Source organism: Strongylocentrotus purpuratus, unplaced genomic scaffold (assembly GCF_000002235.5).
Source record: "Strongylocentrotus purpuratus isolate Spur 01 unplaced genomic scaffold, Spur_5.0 spur5_contig_836, whole genome shotgun sequence".
Classification (NCBI taxonomy): Eukaryota; Metazoa; Echinodermata; class Echinoidea; order Camarodonta; family Strongylocentrotidae; genus Strongylocentrotus; species Strongylocentrotus purpuratus.
In genome coordinates this window covers 520,526-544,582 of record NW_022145542.1, presented here as the reverse complement: position 1 = coordinate 544,582, position 24,057 = coordinate 520,526, and the positions used below count along the sequence as shown (strand labels likewise).

General features: G+C 37.8%; 1 protein-coding gene and 1 long non-coding RNA gene across 2 annotated transcripts in view; both read right to left on the bottom strand.

The window, feature by feature from the left end:
- The window catches only part of LOC752746 (glutamyl aminopeptidase), a 34,240-nt gene that overhangs the window by 5,478 nt on the left and 4,705 nt on the right, over positions 1 to 24,057 (bottom strand). The window contains exons 4-7 of the mRNA XM_030985556.1: positions 15,873 to 16,020; positions 15,079 to 15,152; positions 12,615 to 12,719; positions 241 to 411 (exon numbers count right to left, since the gene is read on the bottom strand). Coding sequence (XP_030841416.1) covers positions 241 to 411; positions 12,615 to 12,719; positions 15,079 to 15,152; positions 15,873 to 16,020 — 498 coding nt within the window. The remainder of the gene's footprint in view (positions 1 to 240; positions 412 to 12,614; positions 12,720 to 15,078; positions 15,153 to 15,872; positions 16,021 to 24,057) is intronic.
- LOC115924020 lies at positions 4,855 to 6,346 on the bottom strand. The gene is made up of 3 exons (XR_004064135.1): positions 6,187 to 6,346; positions 5,611 to 5,754; positions 4,855 to 5,076 (listed from the first exon to the last, which is right to left on the bottom strand). It is a non-coding gene; the product is annotated as an uncharacterized LOC115924020 (long non-coding RNA).

Sequence of the window (24,057 nt, the reverse complement as noted above, 5' to 3'; positions counted from 1 at the left end):
CTACTCCTAACTGTAAGAAATTCTCATATGCTTCCTCATCAATGAATACTTAACATTTCAGCCGACTATATAAAATCAACTAGTATGCTTTCAAGGAAGTTTGCTGTTGCTTCTTCCGTCATTTGTGAATTCTGCAAACATGAACAAAACTGTGAAGGAATTTTCACAATACAGCTTGATATTTGTCAGGTCTATACACAGTACAATCTAGAGATTCTAACTTGTATAACATTGACTAACCTGCTAAGTATATCTGGATCCCGCGTGCACGCTAAGACACTTTGAAGCAATTCTTTCTCTGTAGGAGAGGTTGAACTCTGGTATTTATTCCAAGCATATTCCCACTCACGTCCTCCTCCAGATTGTACTCCTCCGCACTGTACGATACCCTGCAAGTTGGCTCCTACAGTACTGAAAGAAAAACAAAAAAATATACCAACAGTTAGTACAAAATTGTGGGAATATCATTGGATGAGGACAGATTAAACATATATAGAAATGATTACCATATTTCATACAAACTGAACACGACTATAACACTACAATTGCAATATTTGTTTTTCTGAAAAAAATTGATTGCAACAAATAAAATGAGATGAGGTTAGGAAACGTTGGGTCTGTCCGATTACCATTCAAGTAATAATGCACTCAAGTTAGAAACAAATCTACATTTGCAACTTTACTAGTATCATCACATAAACAATATGATCATCCTAACTTTCGAACTTATCCTAATACCTCACTCAATGATACATGTTCGCAAAGCCCGAGTGTAAAGCAATTCTTTACCTGTATGCGTGACCGAGGCTTGCCCGACATAGCAACAAGTAATGTATGCAGACTGGATTCCAAGTTCAACTCGTCACTAGGTCCTCACAAGAGAAACATCCATAAATTTGAATATGTTAGTATACCGGTCTCTTGATTTGCTGGACGCAATGTTCCCGGAACCACCGGTAGGTGGCGCACCACACGACTAGGGCTTTAACGGATCACTCTCAATTACTTTCGTAGTAAAATACCAGGTAATGACCTAAAATGCCCCAGATATGTATGTTGTAGCCAACATTTTGACATTGTATCGCATGGAACGCCTTAGAATGGTTTCAAGAGGGTTAAAACGCTGAAAAACATACGAAACAGTATATATCTGAGCCAAAAAGTGAATTTTATTGTTTTATTTAGTAGACCTGTGACGTCACACAGAACGTCATCTTCGGCATCATAGGTCTTGGAAGCAACGTCTTCGGAAGCATTCGGATGCTCGGAAATGTCACCCAAACAAAGTTGAAAGTTCAAGATGATCATGAGGCAAATGGCATCGATGATGGGTAAGTGAAACAAAATTGATACAAAATTTGAGCGATTTTGAGCGAGTAACTTTTTAACGGTTTAGATTTTACACTACTCGAATCATTATTCGCTACGCAAAAGTGTAAATGTAGAAATCGCGTGAACTTGACCAGATTATTTAGCATGTTGGCGCTTAAAATTAAAATGCCATGCACATGGTCATGGGAAAGTGTACCCACGTAGATCTAGTCCCTGCACGTGTTATGATTCTTATTTCGCGGCGCTGAAAATCGACCTGTATTGCCGGACACCGTGTTATGTCTATGGCGAAACGCAAAAGTCGGGAGTCGCGCGAGAAGAAAATGCACGGAAAACAAATAGCAAAATGACATTCTCAAAACAAACTTGACAGCCATTCACTTTGCACGGGCATTAGGAAAATTGGATTATTTCATGAAAAAGGCATGTATTTGTCACTCATACGTTAGGCTAAGTTAGATGTGTACATTTTCTATTTTTTTTTTGGTGTTCTTACGATGCGTCATACATTTCTTGATCACCCCACTCGACTTGCACATTCGATACGTGTAGTCCCGCGCGTAGAACGCGCGTCCGGTAATTCAATAGTGTCCGGTAATACCATGCGTGGGCATACGTGTTCATCTCGTATGACGGGGGCCCTATTACCATTACCGTCCACAATTATTTCAGGTCCTCAATTTGTCGATCAAAACATGAAATCTACGAGTAGGTTTATGATAAAAAAGAAACTTCTGTATTTTTATTCCCTGAAATGGCACTCCGTATCAACCTACCAGTTTGTTTATATCGCTGTTCAAAATGACCCTAACCTTGTCGTAGTCTTCTTTTTCGTGCTCACAAAATCGGTATCATGAGAGGTTGTATTTCCGGACGGGTTGAGTACCCGGACGCGTCTTATTTTTTCGTACCACGGCGAGCCCGGATTCCTGTTTTATCATGAATATTCATTAGGCAGGGCCGGGAAAGTCTCGATTCTCTTGAATATTCATGTATGATCGAGGCATGCGCAGCATCGAATATCGTGTGTAACAAGTACGTTGGATTAATGGCAGGCCTATAATATGACATAGAAAAGCAATGTCATGGTCATTTAGATAATACAGTCATAAATGCTGTGTTTATTACTAGTAAATGCCAAAATGTCAGTATCGGTAGACAAGATATATAGCATATATTTCAAGTAAGAGTCTTGATAGGCAATTTGTGAGTAGCCTAGGCCTACTTTTCTGAGATTAATGGGAGTCTAGTTCTTTTCATGAATTGGTAAATAATCAGTTCTAGGTTTGCTTTTTAAATATTACAAGCAGAGGTTGCATTATGGTATTGAATATGTGATACAGTATTATAAACTGTATAAAATAGATAACAAGAATAGGCCTACATACAGACATTTATCAAAAATAAAATACTTGTGTATTGCACTTAAATTATTTCTATGATCTATGCTCACTTAACTGCATAAGGAAGAAAAAGAAGAAAGAAAAATGGGATTAGAAAGAAGAATAACAAAGTTAAAAAGTAAAATATATATAAATAATAAATGAATGGAAGAAATAAAGAATACGGAATAGATACCAAGGAAGAAAGAAATAAATTGCAAGAAAATTGAAATGAAAAGAAGACAAAAGAAAAAGGGAAAGGAGCAAGATAATATTGATACCATATCTTCAATCTTGTTTTCTTTTATCTTGCCTCTTGTTTTTGTTTTGGCCTAGCTACCATTTTTTCCTTTCCTTTCTCTTTTTCTCTTAAAAGTTCTCTTTGGTTTCTTTCTAAAATAATGAGGGAAGAGGGGGGGGGGGGGTGGGGGACTCGATGATAATTCATCATTTGAAGGTTTACAATGTGAAGTCAACGAGTTATATGCACCCACTGAAGAAAATCCATGTACAGGGTTGCTGCAGGAACCCTAGCACCCACAGATCCCATGTATGATGAGACAAACTCGAGAGAAAACTACACATTCTTTCACATACATTGAAGAAAAAAAAGAAGAAAAAAATCCAAGATCGGTTGAACTCTTTTTGACCCCTCCCCAGGACGTCGATCAATTACATGTATGTGCCCCCCCCCCCAAACTCTGGCTACAGCCCTGGCGATAATTACCCACTATTCAAATCTGACAGGTGCCCCTTTTTCTTCAACAAATGCCCCTTTAACTTCATAAGTGCCACTGTTCCATTTTCATAAGTGCCCCTTGTACGTGATATCTGATAAAAGCCCTTTCATTTTTTTTTACTTTGACACGCGTCCCCTTAAACTTTCTAACGAGTGCCCTTTTACCTTTTGATATGTGCCCCTTTCCCTGTTTAATAGGAGCCCCAACCCCAACCCTTTCTCATAAATGCCCCTTTGACACATGCCCCCTTTTCCTTTTTTTATAATTCCCCTTTTCTCTCTTTCTCTGTCTTTCGAAAACTATCTTCTGCAAGGTTTGTTCTCTTGACTGAGCAACCTGTTGCAATTCCTTTCTGTCTCACTTTCAGTCGTACTTGTTGCCACTCATTTGCATTCACTCGTTATCAACTACCATCAACCATTCCATATTCACTCCATTACTGTCCACATTTCAATTTCATTCTCTTCACTCTCCCTTTTTGCAGCCTTTCCAGGAGCTTTGCTAGAAGTAGAACATTTTTAATGAAGAGGCCAGAGAAACCGGAAAGTATGTTAATCATTTTATTCAAATATCTAACTTGAAAAAAAGGAAAGTGAAACATTGTTTAATTACAATATATTGACATAATTTTGTTAAAGAAAAAAATTTGAATTTAACACTGGAAATTTGTAATTGGTTTGCCAGCCCCCCCCCCCCCAAAAAAAAAACACACACACTCAAAACACAACAGTGGTACCAGGGTTTTTGTTAGGAGGCCCATGTACTGTATAATTTTTTATTATTAAGAATAGTTTTCTCTTTTTTATTAATTTGACATTGGCATACCGTAAATTTCACCAGGAACCCCCCCCCCCTCCCGACACTGCCATTACTTCTACCAACAGTAATGCTATAATTCAAAATTTCACTTTCTAAATCCTTCTAATATAAACATATAATCATATTTGTACAGAGGATAAGATAAGAGGATAGCAAGCCCCCCCCCCCCCCCACTCCCTGTTTTCTTTAGTTGGGAAGCATCGAAACATGATTCTATGAAAGCTACCAGTTTGGATACGAAAGGCAATGAGGATTAGCAGTTTCCATATTTAATGCATTTAGAGTGTTGTCTTTCAAACCTTCTTACATACAATACTTGAAGTAGCAATAATTTCATAATCTACAAAACTTCCCATACAGAAGTCCATAGAGGTAAATGAATTTTAACATGTATAATTATAATCAAAATATCATTGATTAATTCAATCTTTGATATAGACTGATAGACCTTTATCAATCAAATTTGAAGGAGAATCTTTCTGCCCAGTCCTCAGTTTCATCCTATAAGATGGTAGTTGACATTGTTAGAATTTTAATGTTTATTCGTTGAGGATTAGTTATCTTTATCTATTTGAAAGTCGACAAGATGATAAACTTCATTAGCTTTATTGAATGTAGTATTCTACAAACATATAATACAAATAACAAATAAATATCATGTAAATATTCCAGTTTAAACCCATCTCTATTGTCCTTTTTCATTATATGAGGGTGGCATCTTTAAGACGTAGTCTCGTGTAGATATCTTCTGCATCCATCACTAAAGTTGTAGCCTAGTTTTCCGAAAAAAATATAACCCAAGTCTGTTGAATGGAAAAATGAAATAAGATATAAAAAAATCAACAATGACTAATAACATACACCCTGATACCTGCTCAGAAAAAGGAAGGACTGAAATTCACTTGGGGTTCTAGTGGGCAAACCTAAACTATTTTTTGTACAAGACTAGTTTAAATACTGACCGCATCTTAAATTATTACTGATGATCCCATTAAGACGATAGGCCTGCTGGAGCTCGGATCAGACAAGGTATGAAATAAGTAATACAATGTAATGCAACTCGTGCTCATACCGGTAATTGAATAATACTCGGTTAAGTATGGGACATAAAATGACCAAACAACTTTGACCAGAGAATGTACTGGAAATAATGCTACTGAAACATACGTAATGTAGACTTATATTTCATCTATATTGACATTTAATTTTTAATCTAAATTACAATTGTGATATTAAGTCAATCATTCTTTTACAAGTCAACTGACAATGAAAAATATCTGTTTTAGATCTATAATTTTCTCCATGACATTTGTTCCACAAAAATTTATTGGGGGTACCTTCATGTATATTAGCACACTTGCTCGTATGAAGTGTAGTAGGCCCGCATCTCTAGATATGATCCCGTCAACATCTGTTCTTTGTTCCTCTCCTGAGTTTGCAAACCAGAATGCCTTCATCATCCACTGTAGAGAGGCATCATCCTACATGAGAGAAAACAAAGTAGGTACATGTACTTCAATTAAAAACTGATACTGATGGATACATATCAACCATAATACATCCTATAAACAGACTTTTATCAATCTTATTTTGTGTTCTTCTTCATCTTCATTGCTCAAGAAGTGAAAGTACCCCTTACAACAAAAAAAAATGAGGGGTCCTGTGTATACCCTACATGTAGTGCTTACAATGTGCATTTGATATGGCTCTTCTAAACACAGCACCTCCTGTAAATAAGGACAAATTTTCCTTTGTAAACATAGAAAGAAAAGACATCAATATAGGTGCAGAACTAGAATAAAATATACCCTCCACTATATATGCTTGCAATGTCAACTTAGTTCCATTTCCTTTTGAGTGAATTAATAGGTGGTCGTTTAATATGTGTGTGCTAAATAACCTGATAACTGTACCTGCATGGGACTTTCTGCTTCATCTTGCAGATATAAGAGATGTTGTAATGTCCTCCTTCCAGCTCTTCAGTTTCAATCTTTTGGAACAAAAAGAAGAAGAAAATCAATACGACAATCAAGGCATCCCTTTCTCCTTAACAAAATAAAATAGATCTAGCATAATTCAAATTAATAGATATTTTTATGTCATGGTTGGCCTTAATTTTGATATGGTGTGGAAATCAACATTCCTATTTAATGAACCACAGTACAAAGTAAAACTAAATGGAAGATTTAACTTGTGCATCAAACAGTGGTTTCTATGGCCTATGAACACGAAGCAGTACTAAGTAGAATTAGTGTATTATAACAAGAAGAGGTGGACTACATACCATATAAGCAGAGGCGGCGCTCCGAGAGGGGGGGGGGGGGGCAGAGTGCCCTCCCATTTGGTCAAGTACCCTAAAAGTGCCCCTTTTTGCATAGGAAAAGTGCCCTTTTTACATAGGAAAGTGCCCCTTTTACTCTGACAAGTGCCCCTATTAAGTTTTTAAAGTGCCCCTTCCCCTTTTAATAACTACCCCTTTTAACTTGGATAAGCGCACCTTATATCTTCACATGTGCTCCCTTTCATTTTTAATAAGTGCCCCTTTTTCTTATAAGTGCCCCCATTTAAAAATAGGCCCTTTCCCTTCTCATAAATGCCCCTTTTCATCTATGAAAATAGTTCCTTTTCATTCTCTTAAGTGCCCCTTTTCATCTCTTGTAAATGACCCTATTCACTTCTGAGAGATACTTGTTTTACTTTGACAAGCACTCCTTCCCCTCCTAGTCAGTACTCTTTTCATCTCTTATAAATGCCCCTTTTATTTTGACACGTCCTCCTTTTCCTTCCTATATAATGCCTTTTTTCCTTATAAGCACCCTTACCCCTTATCATAATTACCGGTATTACTTTTCGTCTTTGATAAGTGCCCCGTTTATTTAAACATGTGCCAGTTTTTCTTTTTAATAAGAGCCACTTCCCCTTCTCATTACCCTTTTAACAATGATATGTACCCTATTTCCTTTCTTATAAAGAACCTATCCCTTTTTCATAAATGCCCCTTTTCACTGCTTATAAATGCCCCCTATCAAAATCTGATGGGTGCCTCTTTTCCGTCGACAAATGCCCATGTTCTTATCATCCCTGGTGCATGCCTCTTTGTTTAGGTGTAAGAAGTGCCCCATTTTCACCTCTGATAATTAGCCTTTGTACTTTGACACATGCTTCTTTTCTTTTCTGATAAGTGTCTTAACCCTTTCGATAAGTGTCCCCTTTTCCTCTCATCATTAAACGTGTCCCTAATTTCAAGCGACTAAAAGCAATTTCCCACAAAGCTCGCTCGCTACGCTTGCCCATAGTTATAGATGTTATAATTATGTAACTTATCACAGATCTATTCAGTCTTCCGTTATGAGATTGTGCTTATATAACCCCTTTCAGGATTGGGTTTTCCTCTTTATAAGATGTAATTTTTCGCACTGCAAGCCAAAAACTGCAAAGTATGATACTTAAGCAATATCTTAAATGCTGTATTAAGAGAAACAAATATTGAAATCATCCCTGATAATGTAATCACAAAATAGGGGTATATACCAATGTCAAAAAAATGGTATATTTTCCCTCTGAAGGTGCCCTTTTTTCAAGAAAGTTTTTTTGTTGGTGCCCCCCCCCCCCCCCCCCCCCACTTTGGAAGTTGCTCCGCCGCCTCTGCGTATAAGTAAACATAATTGTCGACTACCCTAGGGGTCTTCTCTTATACAACGTCCAACAAAAAATAGATTTATCAAATGAACTGCACACTTTGGAGAAGAAAAAATCTTTAATATAGGCCCTAGGTCTAGATCTAGAAAAGTTATGACAACTTGACAAGCACACTGGACACACACAACATCTGAACATTAAATAAATGAATCCTAGGTCTAGTTTGTTTGTTTTTGAATATTTTTATTAATAAGTTCCAGGTTTACGTCTAAATGAAATGTGGTTTGAAGCCGTTTGATTATCCATGGTCACAAACAATTTTGGTCTAAAAGTTGACACGCACCAATGATGCAACTGAGCGAACGGATAGCACTTAGTCTTAGTAATACTAGTATAGCCAACAGAGTCGACATCTACTAAAGATATAAACAAGAATTAACCCTCTTGGATTATTAAAGAAATCATACTTCATAGATTATTTTAAGGTGTAACGTTAAATCTAGATTTAAATTCAATGGATGATTGGTGAATTAGATTCACGATGACGATCAAATTTGGAATAAAACCTGATCAGAAAGTTTTATCTTGATGCAGATGAGCACCGAAATTCCCCAACGTGGGCCTGCCGGAACCCCGGGGCTCTAAAGGGTGACATGAAGGCAAACCGCAGTCAAACTACTTCACGACGATGAAAATCAAAGTGCAATTTCAAGAGAAATATTTTCCTAGCCTTTTCCCCACAAATCTGTTGAGAACAGTCTCAAAATGTAAAGAAATTACAGTAGATCACGAATTACAGCTTTTTCAAATTAATGACTAAATTCTCTTAATCTACTGATATTTCAATCAATTACTCACCCATATGCATTCTCCGTGAACTAAATCTTCTCACTTCGTGCGAGTATAGCGCGCGTCGTGCATTCCCACCTCGATATGAATATTTAAGAGAATCGAGACTTTCCCCGACCCTGCCTAATGAATATTCATGATAAAACAGGAATCCGGCCTCGCCGTGGTACGAAAAAATAAGACGCTACCCGGACACCGCGCATTAGAACGGCGCAATACGCGTCGGGGAAACATCGCGCGCAGTTGCAAACAGACACCCGGTGACGCAGCTGTTATTTTTCTTCGCATAAATCCTGATTTTGCATGGAAATTCTAATGCTGATTATTTGGAAATTACGTTTTTTGGCAACATATTCTGAAAAAACGCACAAAATTAAGTGTCCGGTTACTCAATTATGTTTTTTGGCAACATATTCTGAAAAAACGCACAAAATTAAGTGTCCGGTTACTCAAGTCCCCACCCTACCTATTACCGTCCAAAATTTCCTTGAGGTGTTGTTAGGTCAGTCCCCTCATACAAAGGACAGACATCATTACCAGCATATTTTCATGCGCGTGAATTCACGTCAACCGGGCAGGATATGAACTATTGCTTGTCAGGCGGATTCCTGACTAGGAGCTCTCCATGTTTGTGCTCACCGAGATCTTAACACGATATTAATGAACATTTACATCACATATACAACCATTTTTTACTTACGATGTCAGTGTTTTCAAGCAATTTCTGTCCATAACGGGCATCGCTTGAACACTTCTTCTTCGTAGGGAACTGCTGAAACTGAATGCGCATGCACGATACTGTAATAGACATGTATACTCTTGAACTTGGCGTATTTATGCATACATTCTATATTAATAATTTACCAGTGTCTTTCAAAGACTACTTCAAAAGGCGCTCTGATACTTACCATTACTAAACAACACAAATTAATGATCTTTCTCATACACTCAATAAGAAAGCTTTCTCTGATCATGGTATACAAGCAGCCGGCCTAATCCTTTCGAATTCACTCCCTAAACTAATCAAAGAATAAAAAATACAAAACACTTTCGAAACCTACTTAAACGTTAGCTGATTAGTAATTATGAGTAATTTCTTTAGAGCATGTCCACATTTGTCTTTTTGTCAGAGTCTTTTTTACGCGTTCAACTTTTGTTAATTGTTTCTTTTTTCTGTGTATATCATGCATTGTATACATATTTTTGTAAAGGTGTGGGCTACTTTCGGGCCTTACTGGCTCTCCGGCTCATTCCTCCATTTGTCAGTCTTTGTATTTTACTGTTATTTTGAGGTGTTTAGGTCTATATTTTATCATTGTAAATTTTGTTGGAAACAAGGAAAATCAGCCATTTTGACAAAAAAATTGGATGAAAAGTTGCGAGTGCAGTGAGTGAGCGAGAAGCTGAGAACAAATAATTTCCATGTTTTTTAATCGAAAAATTTAATGTCAAAAACACAATAAAAAATGCTGACTGACCGACCCTCCCTGGAAGGTTTGACCGCCATTTTTGTTGTCACCTAATAGGTATAATTTTGTGAAAAATGGATGTGTATTAACAAATATTAGGGCGTGTGAAATCACTTTCACCTTTGGGGCTATTATACATGTAAGACTATGTATTTCACCATAAATTTACCTCTGCACCTCTGACAAATTTGTTGTAGGCCAGAGCATATGAAAAAATATGTTACAAACAACACACTCACTTGGCATGCTTTGTTGTCATTGGTTGCAAAATCTTGCATTTTCCTTTAAAAGGTCATTTTACCAATTAAAAATTATTTAAGGTTCTCATAATTTTGTAGACTTTAAAAGAAAAAAATCCAACTACCCATAACACACATTGTGTAATACCAACATCTCAAAAGTTACTGCTGGCTACTTGAGTGCACATAGCAATCAGTGATTCTTAGTATAAATTGCTCTCATCATGACTACCATGCACTGGTACACTCATAGTCATCTTCCCTATCCTTTCCACTTTCAGCAATATGTCGCTATAGTTTCTCAGAGTATGTGACAAGGACCATGCCGACTGTCTTTTTTGTGTGTGGAATACATTGTAAATCTGCCACCTTGTACTGACACTTTACAATTAAATATAAACTTTTGGTAAATGTTTTCCATGGAAGATCATTTGTTATGTTCATGTGATAGTCTTCAACCGCATGCGTCTTCAACCGCATGCGTCAACGCTACCCAAATCTAATTTGGGAGGACTTCGGACAATTTCACCCATGAACAACTCCAGCCAATGTGACTACAGACACTATCCCAACATTCACTTCCAACATCAAAATCAGTAGGTGAGAGGATGTATTCCCCGTATGGGTAATGCATCCTCTCACCACCAGAATCCTTCATCAACAACAGTCATCCTCCAAGCACAGGAACATTACACAAAATTATGTGCAACATCAAAACAGTTCAAGACATGTACCAGTAGGCCTACATTAAAATCCCTTCAGCATGCCTTCAACAAACACTGCATGTAGCCAAAGTAATTGTACCTGTTGATTTTGCTAACACCTTAATCTTTTAATTATTGTCCAACACTAGCATTAACCTGTAACTCATACCCCCAAATCTTCGGTTGTTCATCATTTTCCTCATGAACAGGTGGATGGTAGTCCAAAGCAAAAGTCACATCTTGGTCGTCTCGTTATAAAGAAGTCCTTGGGACCCATGAAATTGTTTCTTTATAACGAAATTTCTTTATATCAGGGCTGCCAAAACAATAGAATACAAAGGAAATCCAAGATATGGGACCAGAGATTTTACTTCTTTAAAATGAAATTTTGTTATATCAGTGTTCTTTATAACGAGAGTGCACTGTAAGTGAATGAGGGAACAACTTCTTGAGGGGAGTGTACCTGTAAGGGCATTCCAATACTGCCACGACACTTCCCCCTATACTCCTCTCGAGAGGTTGTTCCCTTGTTCCAATACTTGCTTCACTTGAGAGTGATGACATAAATCATATGTGAATGAGGGAATCGCCATTGTGAAGGGAGTGTACTTCCTCCTGGCCCATACATGTACTCCTCCACCAATGCTTCACGTTTGGACCATCATTGATAAAAAAAAAATAGTCTTAATCATCTTAAATCATCTTAAATACTGTATATACTTTGGAGGTCAACAGACTTTTCCTAAATATAAACGTTACACTTATGTCAGACCACTCAACACACGGTCCATGGTGTCATTGTCTTTTATTGGTCACTGCCACGGGCGGGGAGGGATATCTTATCCACATTCTTAACATCCTGCATATCCTTCACCTCTAGAACACCATGTACAGTGCACTCTCATTATAAAGAAGTCCTCGGGACCCATGAAATTTCTTTATAATCAAATTTCTTTATACATGTATCAGGGTTGCAAAAACAATAGAATACAAAGGGAATCCCACATATGGGACCAGAGATTTTACTTCTTTATAATGAAATTTTGTTATATCGGTGTTCTTTATAACGAGAGTGCACTGTAAACGTTTCTCCACCACATTATCGCACATCAAATAAGCACAATTCCAACACGTAAAAAAAAACCCGAAGCGCCCTACGAAGTTATTTAGAATTTTCATTATTGTTGGGATATCCATGCATAATAGGATTTGCACATGTCTATACCCATCATGCTTCCACCCCCCCCCCCCGGATGCACCGCAACATGTATAAATCTACAGGTAGCCCCTTTCATCTGGCCAGACGCAACACATGGCATCTATCTCTAGTTCCGAAAAACTCTGGATGTATTAAAGGTGCTTTTTAACTAGTGAGATTTACATAGCCCAGAACCAAAAGGGATGATAGCAGTTGTCCTTCATAGAATACATTCAGACTTACGTTGAGCCGGTTTCCATCCATGTCTGGTACTCAGCACTGGCCCACTCTAATGTATCTGGATCACCTAGATCTCTGAATGTTGATAACAGGCTCTTCCGTGTCAACCTATGGAGGAGATTTTATTTTATTTATTTATTTTATTCTATTTATTTATTTACCACTTGTGGGATGAAACACCATCATCAGCACAAGTGCTGTGTTTCATATGAATTTCAAAATTAATCGAGTGGTTCTTGAGATATCATGTTAAGGAGAAAGCGGGACGGACGGACGGACAACCCCGAAAACCCAATGCCTCCAGCACCATAAAAAGGGCAGAGAAATTGCACGGTTTGGATTCGTTTTGGCGGTATGACTAAGGTGTTAGAATGAAGCAGAGTTTCCATTTATGTTACACCTTTTCATGTTTCAAATTAAAAGTTTACATACAAGTACACTGTATGTATAACAAAACTAACACAAAATTATTAAATTGGCATTCAGAAGAAACAAGTAAAATAAAAGAAAAGACATGAATAAACCTGAAAACAAGATTATTCCTGTGCTGTATCTATTCATCATGACCTCTGCTAATTGTAGAAGTGCTAATAAAATTGTATTCAGATATTGATGCTACGATTCACATTTCAAAAAATATTTTTGTGATACTTAGTAAAATTAATATTCTATTTTCTACTCATTGCTTTCGATAAGTATAAGGAGATATGCTTCCTAAAAAAAATAGCTTATCAATAACAACCAAATAAAATTACATAAGAATAAAGCATTATGGCAGTTTATGAACGAACAATCCTTGTCCCTGCAGAAATTCTCCTTAAATGAAGGACACCTTTCAAATGAACTTTTGAACTTTAGCCTATATCTAAGACCATAACAGGCCTTTTTCTGCACGCTCACAGATTCATTGTAAATTACATTCCTTTTTGTTTACAAATCTAGCAAGAAATCAACTCCTCAGGTATTTCTTGTAGATTTCTCCCCTCCTGTAATTTACAAGCTTGCTATTGTTACACAGCTGTTTGTGTGAATTTCACACTCAAGTTATGTCCTGTGTAATATACAAACTGTCAATCAATGACACCTGGGCCCTGGTTAGTGAAATTTCACAGCCAATCAAATGCAGCAGCTTCAGTAGCTTTTAACAATAAGACAGTAGCTTGTAACAAGATTTGTTACTGATATCATGCAGTAAAGGAACTTCCGTCCAAGATTCTGAAAGATCTATCAATATCATTAAATAATCTGTTTTACAGTATATTAAAGATTATAAAACTCACTCCTAGATCATATTGCTCCGATTGTCTCATTTTCGCTCGCGTGAACATTGCCAGCACAAACCACTGACCTCTGCCTCCTGAACGGATCATCGCCCATTCCATTCACTATACGTTACGTACTATAAAGGCTGTATTGTCTGACCGTTCATGAATATTCATGTTTTTGCTAAACTCGGCAAAATGTTTGCTTTTACTAAATCGAAAAATTACGGTGGGGGGTTGGATGAAATGGACATAATGAAATAGGCAGAAGTGATCTATGATAATTCATGCTTTTTATGTTTCGTGTGCTCGACCTATAATCTTCAAATCGCTTGGTAAACTGAGTCCAAAGTTAGACTTGTTTCACACGTGTATTATAGGCAATGACGAGCTTGCAACCTATTTTGAAAAATTACGGTGGGTGAACTTTTAAAAGTCAATGAGACATGAGGGCTCCAATGAAAGAGCTAGTGATAACGTACGTCGGGGTGGATGTGCTTTTCGTTTAAACAAAAAATGAATTTTTAACGATTTTTTTAAAAAACGTCCATAGGCTAACATGTTAGGCCGCCGACTCAGATCATGCTCTGACGATAGGGGGCGTTGTGAAATGAGACTAACCGGAGCCATATGCCTAATCAAATGATTGGTCATGCGCGGTCACGTGTGATTCATTTAATGAGACTATTGCACGTTATTTCAAGAAAAAGCGTGCAATAGTTTCCAGTACTATTCCACGCTTTTTTTTAAAGTGCCAGTACACGATGCGCAGTAGTGCACATAGAGGTTAGGGCGCTTATACTGCGTGTGGGCCTATTCTTGCGCAGCAATATACATAAATGCATATAGAGGTAAGTGCGCGCTAAATTGAGCCTTATCAAACTTGAGATTTATTTGTCAGCTATACGGTCACGAAACATCTTGAAGGAATTCTTTTTACATCAAATAACAAGGATCTAGGAGTTTTGTTGTATAAAACAAATGCGTGTTTTCATTAGTTCATTATACAATCTATCCGCCCTCGTTAATGCTGTGTGTATCTATCGCACTCAGCCTACCGGCTTCGTGCAATAGATACACACGGTCTCAACTCGAGTGTGGATAAATCGTATAATGAACTTATGCGCATGCATCATTTGTATAATAACATCAATGTCGTGCTCTTTCTCTCAAACATAAGACCATATATAAGAACACAATCTTACCTGTCAAGATGTTCTCCTGTATCTTCTTTCCCAAGAGAGGAAACACGCTCACGAAATAGTTTGAACACGTAATCCTGAAGCATAATGGAAGGTAAAACATAATACATGTACCTGAGTCCCACCATAGTAGAGCATACATACTTGATTCCATAACTTTGCATTTTGCAAATTTCTCTGACATCTACACTGTACAGTGCGTCCCATAAAAAACGAAAACGAGAATGTCAATGCTTTATCATAACTTAATCACGATTGTAATTAATAAATGACACATATTTGTAATTAAAGCTTAGATCCTCCTTTTTCATTTGATGCAACTCACATGAGTGATTAAAATCAATTTGAAGAAAGGGGCCCAACAAGTCATTTGGCGATGGTATCTAAATTTAAAAGAGAAAATTAAATTTCTAGAAAGTTCCATTTCTGCTCTTTCATATGACACCTCAATCTGGAAAAATGAGCTAGGAATAACAAAGTTCTGTTTAAACTAATGCTTGCATTTCCATAACTTTATTAAACAGATTCGGTTTCCCTGGCTGCCTGCCTGCCGTAGCAACAAACATAATTGACAAAAGACTTAACTCCGTTTCATTGAAGATCAGCCATAGACGAAGGGCTTCATGCATGGCCGATTGTCAACAAAATGGAGATAAGTCTCAGAGAGAGATACGCAGAGAAAAAATGAGAGTTAGAGAGAAAAACAAATAAAAAGGGAAGAACAAGAAATTTGGAACGCAAGTAGAAATGTAAGAATAATTGCATGATTTGAAACAAAGACAAATTGCATACATTACCTTGTAGTAGTAGTATCCCGTTGTTCCATAGAGCAAACTTCCTATAGAAGACAGTGAATCAAGACCCGTTTCTATGGGAACATACTCCGTCTCATTAATGAGGTATTTTGACAGGTCAAGAGCGATGCTGTAGTTCACGTGCCCAGCCCTGAAGCAAAAATGAAAGGAAAACATGTATTGAATATAATACAGATTTGGTACTTCTGAACACCAAATGAAATCTGTGAATTGTTTGTAAGCCTAAGAATAATATTTTAGTAAAATATCTTCTGCACGGTCTTCTATGTAATAACCTGGCTGAATGAATAGAAGTGTATTTCAATTAAAAATACAATGAAATGCAGATGCCACTTTCTCATCATGGAAGGATGTCTAAAGAAAGTAAACTTTGTAAAAATTGTTCTCTGTTCTACATAATCAAATGGACGCTTGTTCAATTTTGATACAGGTTTGCCTTGTTTCATTGGACAATCTGCTGTTGGATTCATGCTCTTATGACACACCGGGGTCTATTCGCTATTCATAAGGTCCGCTATTTATTAGGTCCGCTATTCATAAGGACCGTTATTCATAACGTGTAAATTCCCGTACTTCCTGGTCCGCTATTCATAATGGCAAAAGAGGGTCACTATTCATAAAGAAATAAGGTTCGTTAATCATAAGGACCGCTATTCATACCGTGAGATGAGAGTCGCTATTCATAGTGCATATTAAGGGTCATTAATCATAAGGACCGCTATTCATAATACGACGAGAGGGTTGCTATTCATAATACGAAATGAGGTTCATTACTTATAAGAGTCGCTATTCATAACACGGGAAGAGGGTCGCTATTCATAATACGAAATGAGGGTCGCTATTCATAATAGGAGAAGAGGGTCGCTATTCATAATAGGAGAAGATGGTCACTATTCATAGTACGAAATGAGGTTCGCTATTCATAATAGGAGAAGAGGGTCGCTATTCATAATACGAAATGAGGTTCGCTATTCATAATAGGAGAAGAGGGTCGCTATTCATAAGGTGGCAGGTAAAAATGTCAGAGGTAAAAATGTCAGAGGTAAAAATGTCAGATGAAAAAATGTCAGAGGTAAAAATGTCAGAGGTAAAAATGTCAGAGGTAAAAATGTCAGAGGAAAAAATGTCAGAGGTAAAAATGTCAGAGGAAAAAATGTCAGAGGAAAAAATGTCAGAGGAAAAAATGTCAGAGGAAAAAATGTCAGAGGAAACAATGTCAGAGGAAACAATGTCAGAGGTAAAAATGTCAGAGATACCAAAAAAATGTCAGGTACAAAAACTGATGTTCATGTTCTGAGGATAATACAATGTGGAAAATAAATTTGAAACTTATATTTTGTGATCAGGTTTGCATATATTAATTTCTATCATTTTTCGATATTTTAAATTGGTTGATGTTTAATGCTTATTTGGTTTTGAGGAAGTAGGCCTAAGTACATAGAATATTAATATATAATGAGATAAAACAGGGAATCAGTTATCGCACAGAAATTCCACAAATTCAGTAATTAGACCCATCTTCATGTCCATCCCAGCAAAGACTGTTATAACAAGAAAACATTAATTAAAAGACACGGATGCTTTGTTCCCCTCAACAATACTTTATTACAAAAGTTTAACAAACAATATCAAAGATTCGCTTGAAGAATGTCAGATAGTAGGCCTACGAGTGGTAAACATTGAGACATACATGTATCTACCCGGGTATTTTTTTTATGTGCTTTCGAGTTTCGACCATAACACTGCGTAACTTTATATTTAAAAAAACACGTTTGTGATTAAGAAACGTGGGACAAATACAGTATAAGTCCCTCAATTTAAACTGTTTTTGTTCTGCCAAATTCATGATGCATTTTGTTTAATGTGTAGACTTTTACGAATATGTACCTGCTGGAAACTGTCGTATACAGTGTTTGCCAGCACACCTTTTATAAATCCTGCACCAAATATCCTTAATTTTTTTTTTTAATGATTACAAGCTGTATCATGATCAGGGGCGTCAATCCTGGGGGGGGGGGGACGGGGGACACGCCCCCCCCCCACACGAATGTTCAGGTGGTGAAATGTCCCCCCATGTTTTGTGAGAAAAGAAGTTCTTTAATAATTTAATGAAACGTCAAAGCTTCCGCGCTTCGCGCGGGAGGGGGGGGGGGGGGGGGGGGGGGGGGGGAAGGGGGGAACTGAATTCAAACAAGGATTAAGAGTCGAGAAAGTACATGCCGTGAAACAGAATAACTAGAGAGAGAGTGTGTGTGTAGCAACATAACATGGTATAATTTTGAAAGTAACTGTAAAGGTGACATGTAATTGTGTCCCCCCCCCCCCATGCTCAAACTCTGATTGGCGCCCTTGATCATGAGGGGTCTATTCGCTATTCATAAGGTCCGCTATTCATAAGGACCGCTATTCATACCTTGAGATGAGGGTCGCTATTCATAATTCATATTAAGGGTCATTAATCACAAGGACCGCTATTCATAATATGAAATCAGGGTCGCTATTCATAATAGGAGAAGAGGGTCGCTATTCATAATAGGAGAAGAGGGTCGCTATTCATAATAGGAGAAGAGGGTTGCTATTCATAATAGGAGAAGAGGGTCGCTATTCATATTAGGAGAAGAGGGTCGCTATTCATAATACGAAATGAGGGTCGCTATTCATAATAGGAGAAGAGGGTCGCTATTGATAATAGGGGAAGATGGTCGCTATTCATAATAGGAGAAGAGGGTCGCTCCCTGATGACATCCCTGCAGTATTTCCGTGGTACAAGTACATATTACTGACAATTCTCGTCCAATTAGTTCATAGATGGCGTAAACTATTTGTGTTTCACGGGGGGGGGGGGGGGTGCGGTTGGGGTATAGCAGTGTTGCCACCAAGGGTTGATCTATCATGTCCCTTACCTTCAGCAAAGGATGGAAGCGACAAAAACGGGGGTTATAGGCAGGGGCGTCGCTAGACCTTTTTCAGTTTGAGGTGGGGGGGGGGGGGGGGGGGTGAAGAGGCCACCGAATACCGACAAAAATACCTACCAATTATATATTAACATATATATATGTTAATGCCAATGTCCCAATGTCTACAAATTTAACCCTATAAATCCGGGGCCAGGAGCTTAATTATTTTCAACCCCCCCCCCTTCCCGTGCGAAGCGCGGAAGCTTTGACGTTCCATTAAAATATTAGAGAAAGAAGACGATTCGTTGTACCGTTCACTACTCTTAATCCGCGTCTGAATTCATTTTTCCCCGTATAAGTGCCCTTCAAAGCTTATTTTGATCCCTCCCCTGTTGTTTTCTAGAACTTCCATGATGACCTAGTACATTGTATAATGCTTTACTTGCAGATGGTTTACCTAGTAAGATGCATGTGCTTGATTGCATTGAGGTCATTTGAGGTCTTACATATTGATGAGCTGTTTGAAATTAACTAGAAGGTATGCGCGTATTGGGGAATGTGGCTCGCTGCTCTACTTTATTTTAAAAACTTCCCACGACATGTAATGAGTGTTTAGTGTACTTTTTTTTTTATATGGGACGTACAGTGATAGATGGAAAGTTATTTCAGTATATTCGAAATGACTTTTAGGTAACTCCTTTTTTCTCCCACATCATCATCAACATTCATTCATTTCATTTCATCTACATTAGTTCATGAAATGCATTCAGAAAATGAAGAAAATAAGAAACAAAAATAACCCGTTAAAGCGCGGAAGCTTTAACGTTTCATTAAAATATTAGACAAAGAAGACGATTCGGACGATTCGGGCGACTCTTAATCATTGTCTGAACTCTCAAAAATGTTTCTTTATCCGATAAAAAGTCACACTTCGTAGGGGAAAAAAATCTCACCGACTTCAAACTTCTACATAAATATAGTATACGAAGATCGAGCAAGAATACCGACACAGCGAACCCGACACAGCAACAAAATTATCTATGCGTATCTTTCTTGGTCCCTCGACGTGGCGACTCCACCAAACATACCCCTCTCTCTCTTTCTCTTTAATCCCCTTTTTCTTTTGCTCCTTTTCTTTGCTCCCTTTCTTTCTTTTTTCTTCTTTTCCTTTTCTTTTCTTTTCTTTCCCTTTCCCTCTCCTTTTCCCCCTCCCCCTTTTCTCATTTTCCCGACAGCAGCGCAATTTTACCGATAATATCTTGACAGGTGGGGTTGTCGCACCCCACACCCCCCCTTAGCGACGCCCCTAGTTGTAGAGAGTTAGATTATATACAATATTCAAGCTTTTCGTAAATATATAATATTGCACGATTTTTTTTCTCCTCATAAGTAAGGAAGTAAGATTTTCAAGATTTAAAGTCAAATAAGGTACGATTTTGCGACCGTAAAGCATTATGCAAACGGTGGCGTCCCCTTTATTATGTCTTTTTTTTAAAGTAGGCCTATATTTTCTTTTAAGCTTTGATAATTATATACAAATACACCCCCCTAATCTAGCTAAAATATTTCCCCCGCTCCAGTGGTGACAAAAAAGGGAAACATAACACACACATAATCCTATCGTAATTTGTCCCCCTTGTGCAAACCCCTCCCCTCAACTGATAGTCAAACTTAAGAAAATTTACTTTGGTGACAAGACCATATATATTATAAGGAAACCACCTCAGTCCCCCCCCCCCCCCCGAAAATAAATATTAAGGTCCGCTACCTGAATGTCCGAGTCGTCATCATAAAGACGAAGGCGGCGGGTGTTGGAGGGGGGGGTGAGCTTGAGGATATTTCATGATTCAAATGTTATTGATTCAAATTCTCAATTATGTTTATAACATTAGATAACAAATTTCAAACCTACTTAAAAACAAGACAAATATTCAGGGCCATGTGTCGTCTTGGGGGTGTCCTCCGTCCAATATTTCCATTTGTTATGAGCATTTGTACTATGAATAGCGACCCTCTCCTCCTATTATGAATAGCGACCCTTATGAATAACGACCCCGATTTTGCATTATGAATAGCGACCCTCTTCTCGTATTATGAATACCGACCCTCTTCTCTGATTATGAATAGCGGTCCTTATGAATAATGAACCTTATGAATAGTGACCCTTTTCTCCAATTATGAAAAGCGGTCCTTATGAATAGCGGTCCTTATGAATAACGGACCTTATGAATAGGGACCTTATGAATAGCGACATTGACTCGATCATGATGCTATAATAAATGTGTACAGTAAAACTATGTTTCTGATATGTTACTCATGAATAAATATTTGTCAATTTCAGAGTTTGATCTCTCACAGCAAATAATTATAGAACGATGTAGAGCGCGCGCTTCTCTAAGATGTGATGGTGCGGTTAGCATTAGATGTAACATGGGCGGCTTTCTGCTTTGTATCAAGGTATCAAAGTATCAAGCCCACAAGAAAGTGAAATTGTTGGAAATATGCATTTGTAGGAAATTACATTTTATAGTAGTCATTGCCACGTTTAAAATTTCCATCAATCTTCAGAAGGGACGGTGAAGTGGAGGCGGAGGCAGCCGGATCACTATGCCCCCAAAAGAAGGATACACCCCCCGTCTCACCTCGGCTATAATCGGACAAAAAGTCACAATTTCGGGCAGAAAGGTAAATAAAAGTTACAGAAAGAAGAAAATAAAGCAGCGCTGAAATTAATGACTGCAGAGAATCCTTCGTTATATCTTTTCGATAAGCCTAATATACAAACATTACCAATATTCAACCTGTAACATGATTTTTGTAAATATATTTTAGCTCTTACATTTTTACCTCGACATTTTTACCTCTGAAATTTTTCCTCTGACATTTTAACCTCTGACATTTTTACCTCTGACATTTTTTCCTCTGACATTTTTACTTCTGACATTTTTACCTCTGACATTTTTACCTCTGACATTTTTTCCTCTGACATTTTACCTCTGACATTTTACCTCTGACATTTTTACCTCTGACATTTTTCCTCTGACATTTTTACACCGAGCCATTCATAATAGGAGAAGAGGGTCGCTATTCATAATACGAAATGAGGTTCGCTATTCATAATAGGAGAAGAGGGTCGCTATTCATAATAAGAGGAGAGGGTCGCTATTCATAATAGGAGAGAGGGTCGCTATTCATAATACGAAATGAGGTTCGCTATTCATAATAGGAGAAGAGGGTCGCTATTCATTATACGAAATGAGGTTCGCTATTCATAATAGGAGAAGAGGGTCGCTATTCATAATAGAAGAGGGTCGCTATTCATAATACGAAATGAGGTTCGCTATTCATAATAGGAGAAGAGGGTCGCTATTCATAATAGGAGAAGAGCTATTCATAATAGGAGTAGAGGGTTGCTATTCATAATACGAAATGAGGTTCGCTATTCATAATAGGAGAAGAGGGTCGCTATTCATAATAGGAATAGAGGGTCGCTATTCATAATACGAAATGAGGGTCGCTATTCATAATAGGAATAGAGGGTCACTATTCATAATACGAAACGAGGTTCGCTATTCATAATAGGAGTAGAGGGTCGCTGTTCATAATACGAATGAGGGTCGCTATTCATAATATAGAGTTAGGGTCGCTATTCATAATACGGGATGAGGGTTGTTATTCATAAAATTAAATAGGCCTAAGCAATATCCAAAATGCTCATAACACATGGAAATATTGGACGGAGGACACCCCCAAGGCGACACATGGCGCTGAATATTTGTCTTGTTTTTAAGTAGGTTTGAAATTTGTTATCCAATGTTATAAACATAATTGAGAATTTAAATCAATAACATTTGAATCATGAAACATCCTCAAGCTCACCGCTCCTCCCCCCACCCACCCCCCCCCCCCAACTCCCGCCGCCCCCAACACCCGCCGCCTTCGCCGTTTTGATGACGACTCGGACATTCAGGTAGCGGACCTTAATATTTTTTTTTTTTTTTTTTGGGGGGGGGGGGGGGCTGAGGTGGTTTCCTTATAATATATATGGTCTTGTCACCAAAGTAAATTTTCTTAAGTTTGACTATCAGTTGAGGGGAGGGGGGGGGGGGGTTCGCACAAGGGGGACAAATTACGATAGGATTATGTGTGTGTTATGTTTCCCTTTTTTGTCACCACTGGAGCGGGAGAAATATATTAGCTAGATTAGGGGGATGTATTTTTATATAATTATCAAAGCTTAAAAGAAAAAAGCTTAAAAGAAAATATAGGCGCCACTTGCATGGGGTCTATTTGCTATTCATAAGGACCGTTATTCATAACGTGTAAATTCCCGTACTTCCTGGTCCGCTATTCATAATGGCAAAATAGGGTCGCTATTCATAAAGAAACAAGGTTCGTTAATCATAAGGACCGCTATTCATAATATGAAATCAGGGTCGCTATTCATAATACGATGAGAGGGTCGCTATTCATAATACGAAATGAGGGTCGCTATTCATAATAGGAGAAGAGGTTCGCTATTCATAATAGGAGAAGAGGGTCGCTATTCATAATACGAAATGAGGGTCGCTATTCATAATTGGAGAAGAGGGTCGCTATTCATAATAGGAGAAGAGGGTCGCTATTCATAATACGAAATGAGGTTCGTTATTCATAATAGGAGAAGAGAGTCGCTATTCATAATACGAAATGAGGTTCGCTATTCATAATAGGAGAAGAGGGTCGCTATTCATAATAGGAGAAGAGAGTCGCTATTCATAATAGGAGAAGAGGGTCGCTATTCATAATACGAAATGGGGTTCGCTACTAATAATAGGAGAAGAGGGTCGCTATTCATAATACGATATGCGGGTCGCTATTCATAATACGAAATGAGGGTCGTTATTCATAATAGGAGTAGAGGGTCGCATTTCATAATACAAAATGAGGGTCGCTATTCATAATAAGAGGAGAGGTTCGCTATTCATAATGCGAAATGAGGTTCGCTATTCATAACACGAAAGAGGGTTGCTATTCATAATACGACTAGTGGTTCGCCATTCATGATGCAAAATGAGGGTCGCTATTCATAATACGAGAAGAGGGTCGCTATTCATAATAGGAAATGAGGTTCGCTATTCATAATAGAAGAGGGTCGCTATTCATAAAACGAAATGAGGGTCGCTATTCATAATATTAAATGAGGGTCGCGTTTCATAATACAAACTGAGGGTCGCTATTTATAATATGAGTAGAGGTTCGCTGTTCATAAGAGGAGTAGAGGTTCGCTG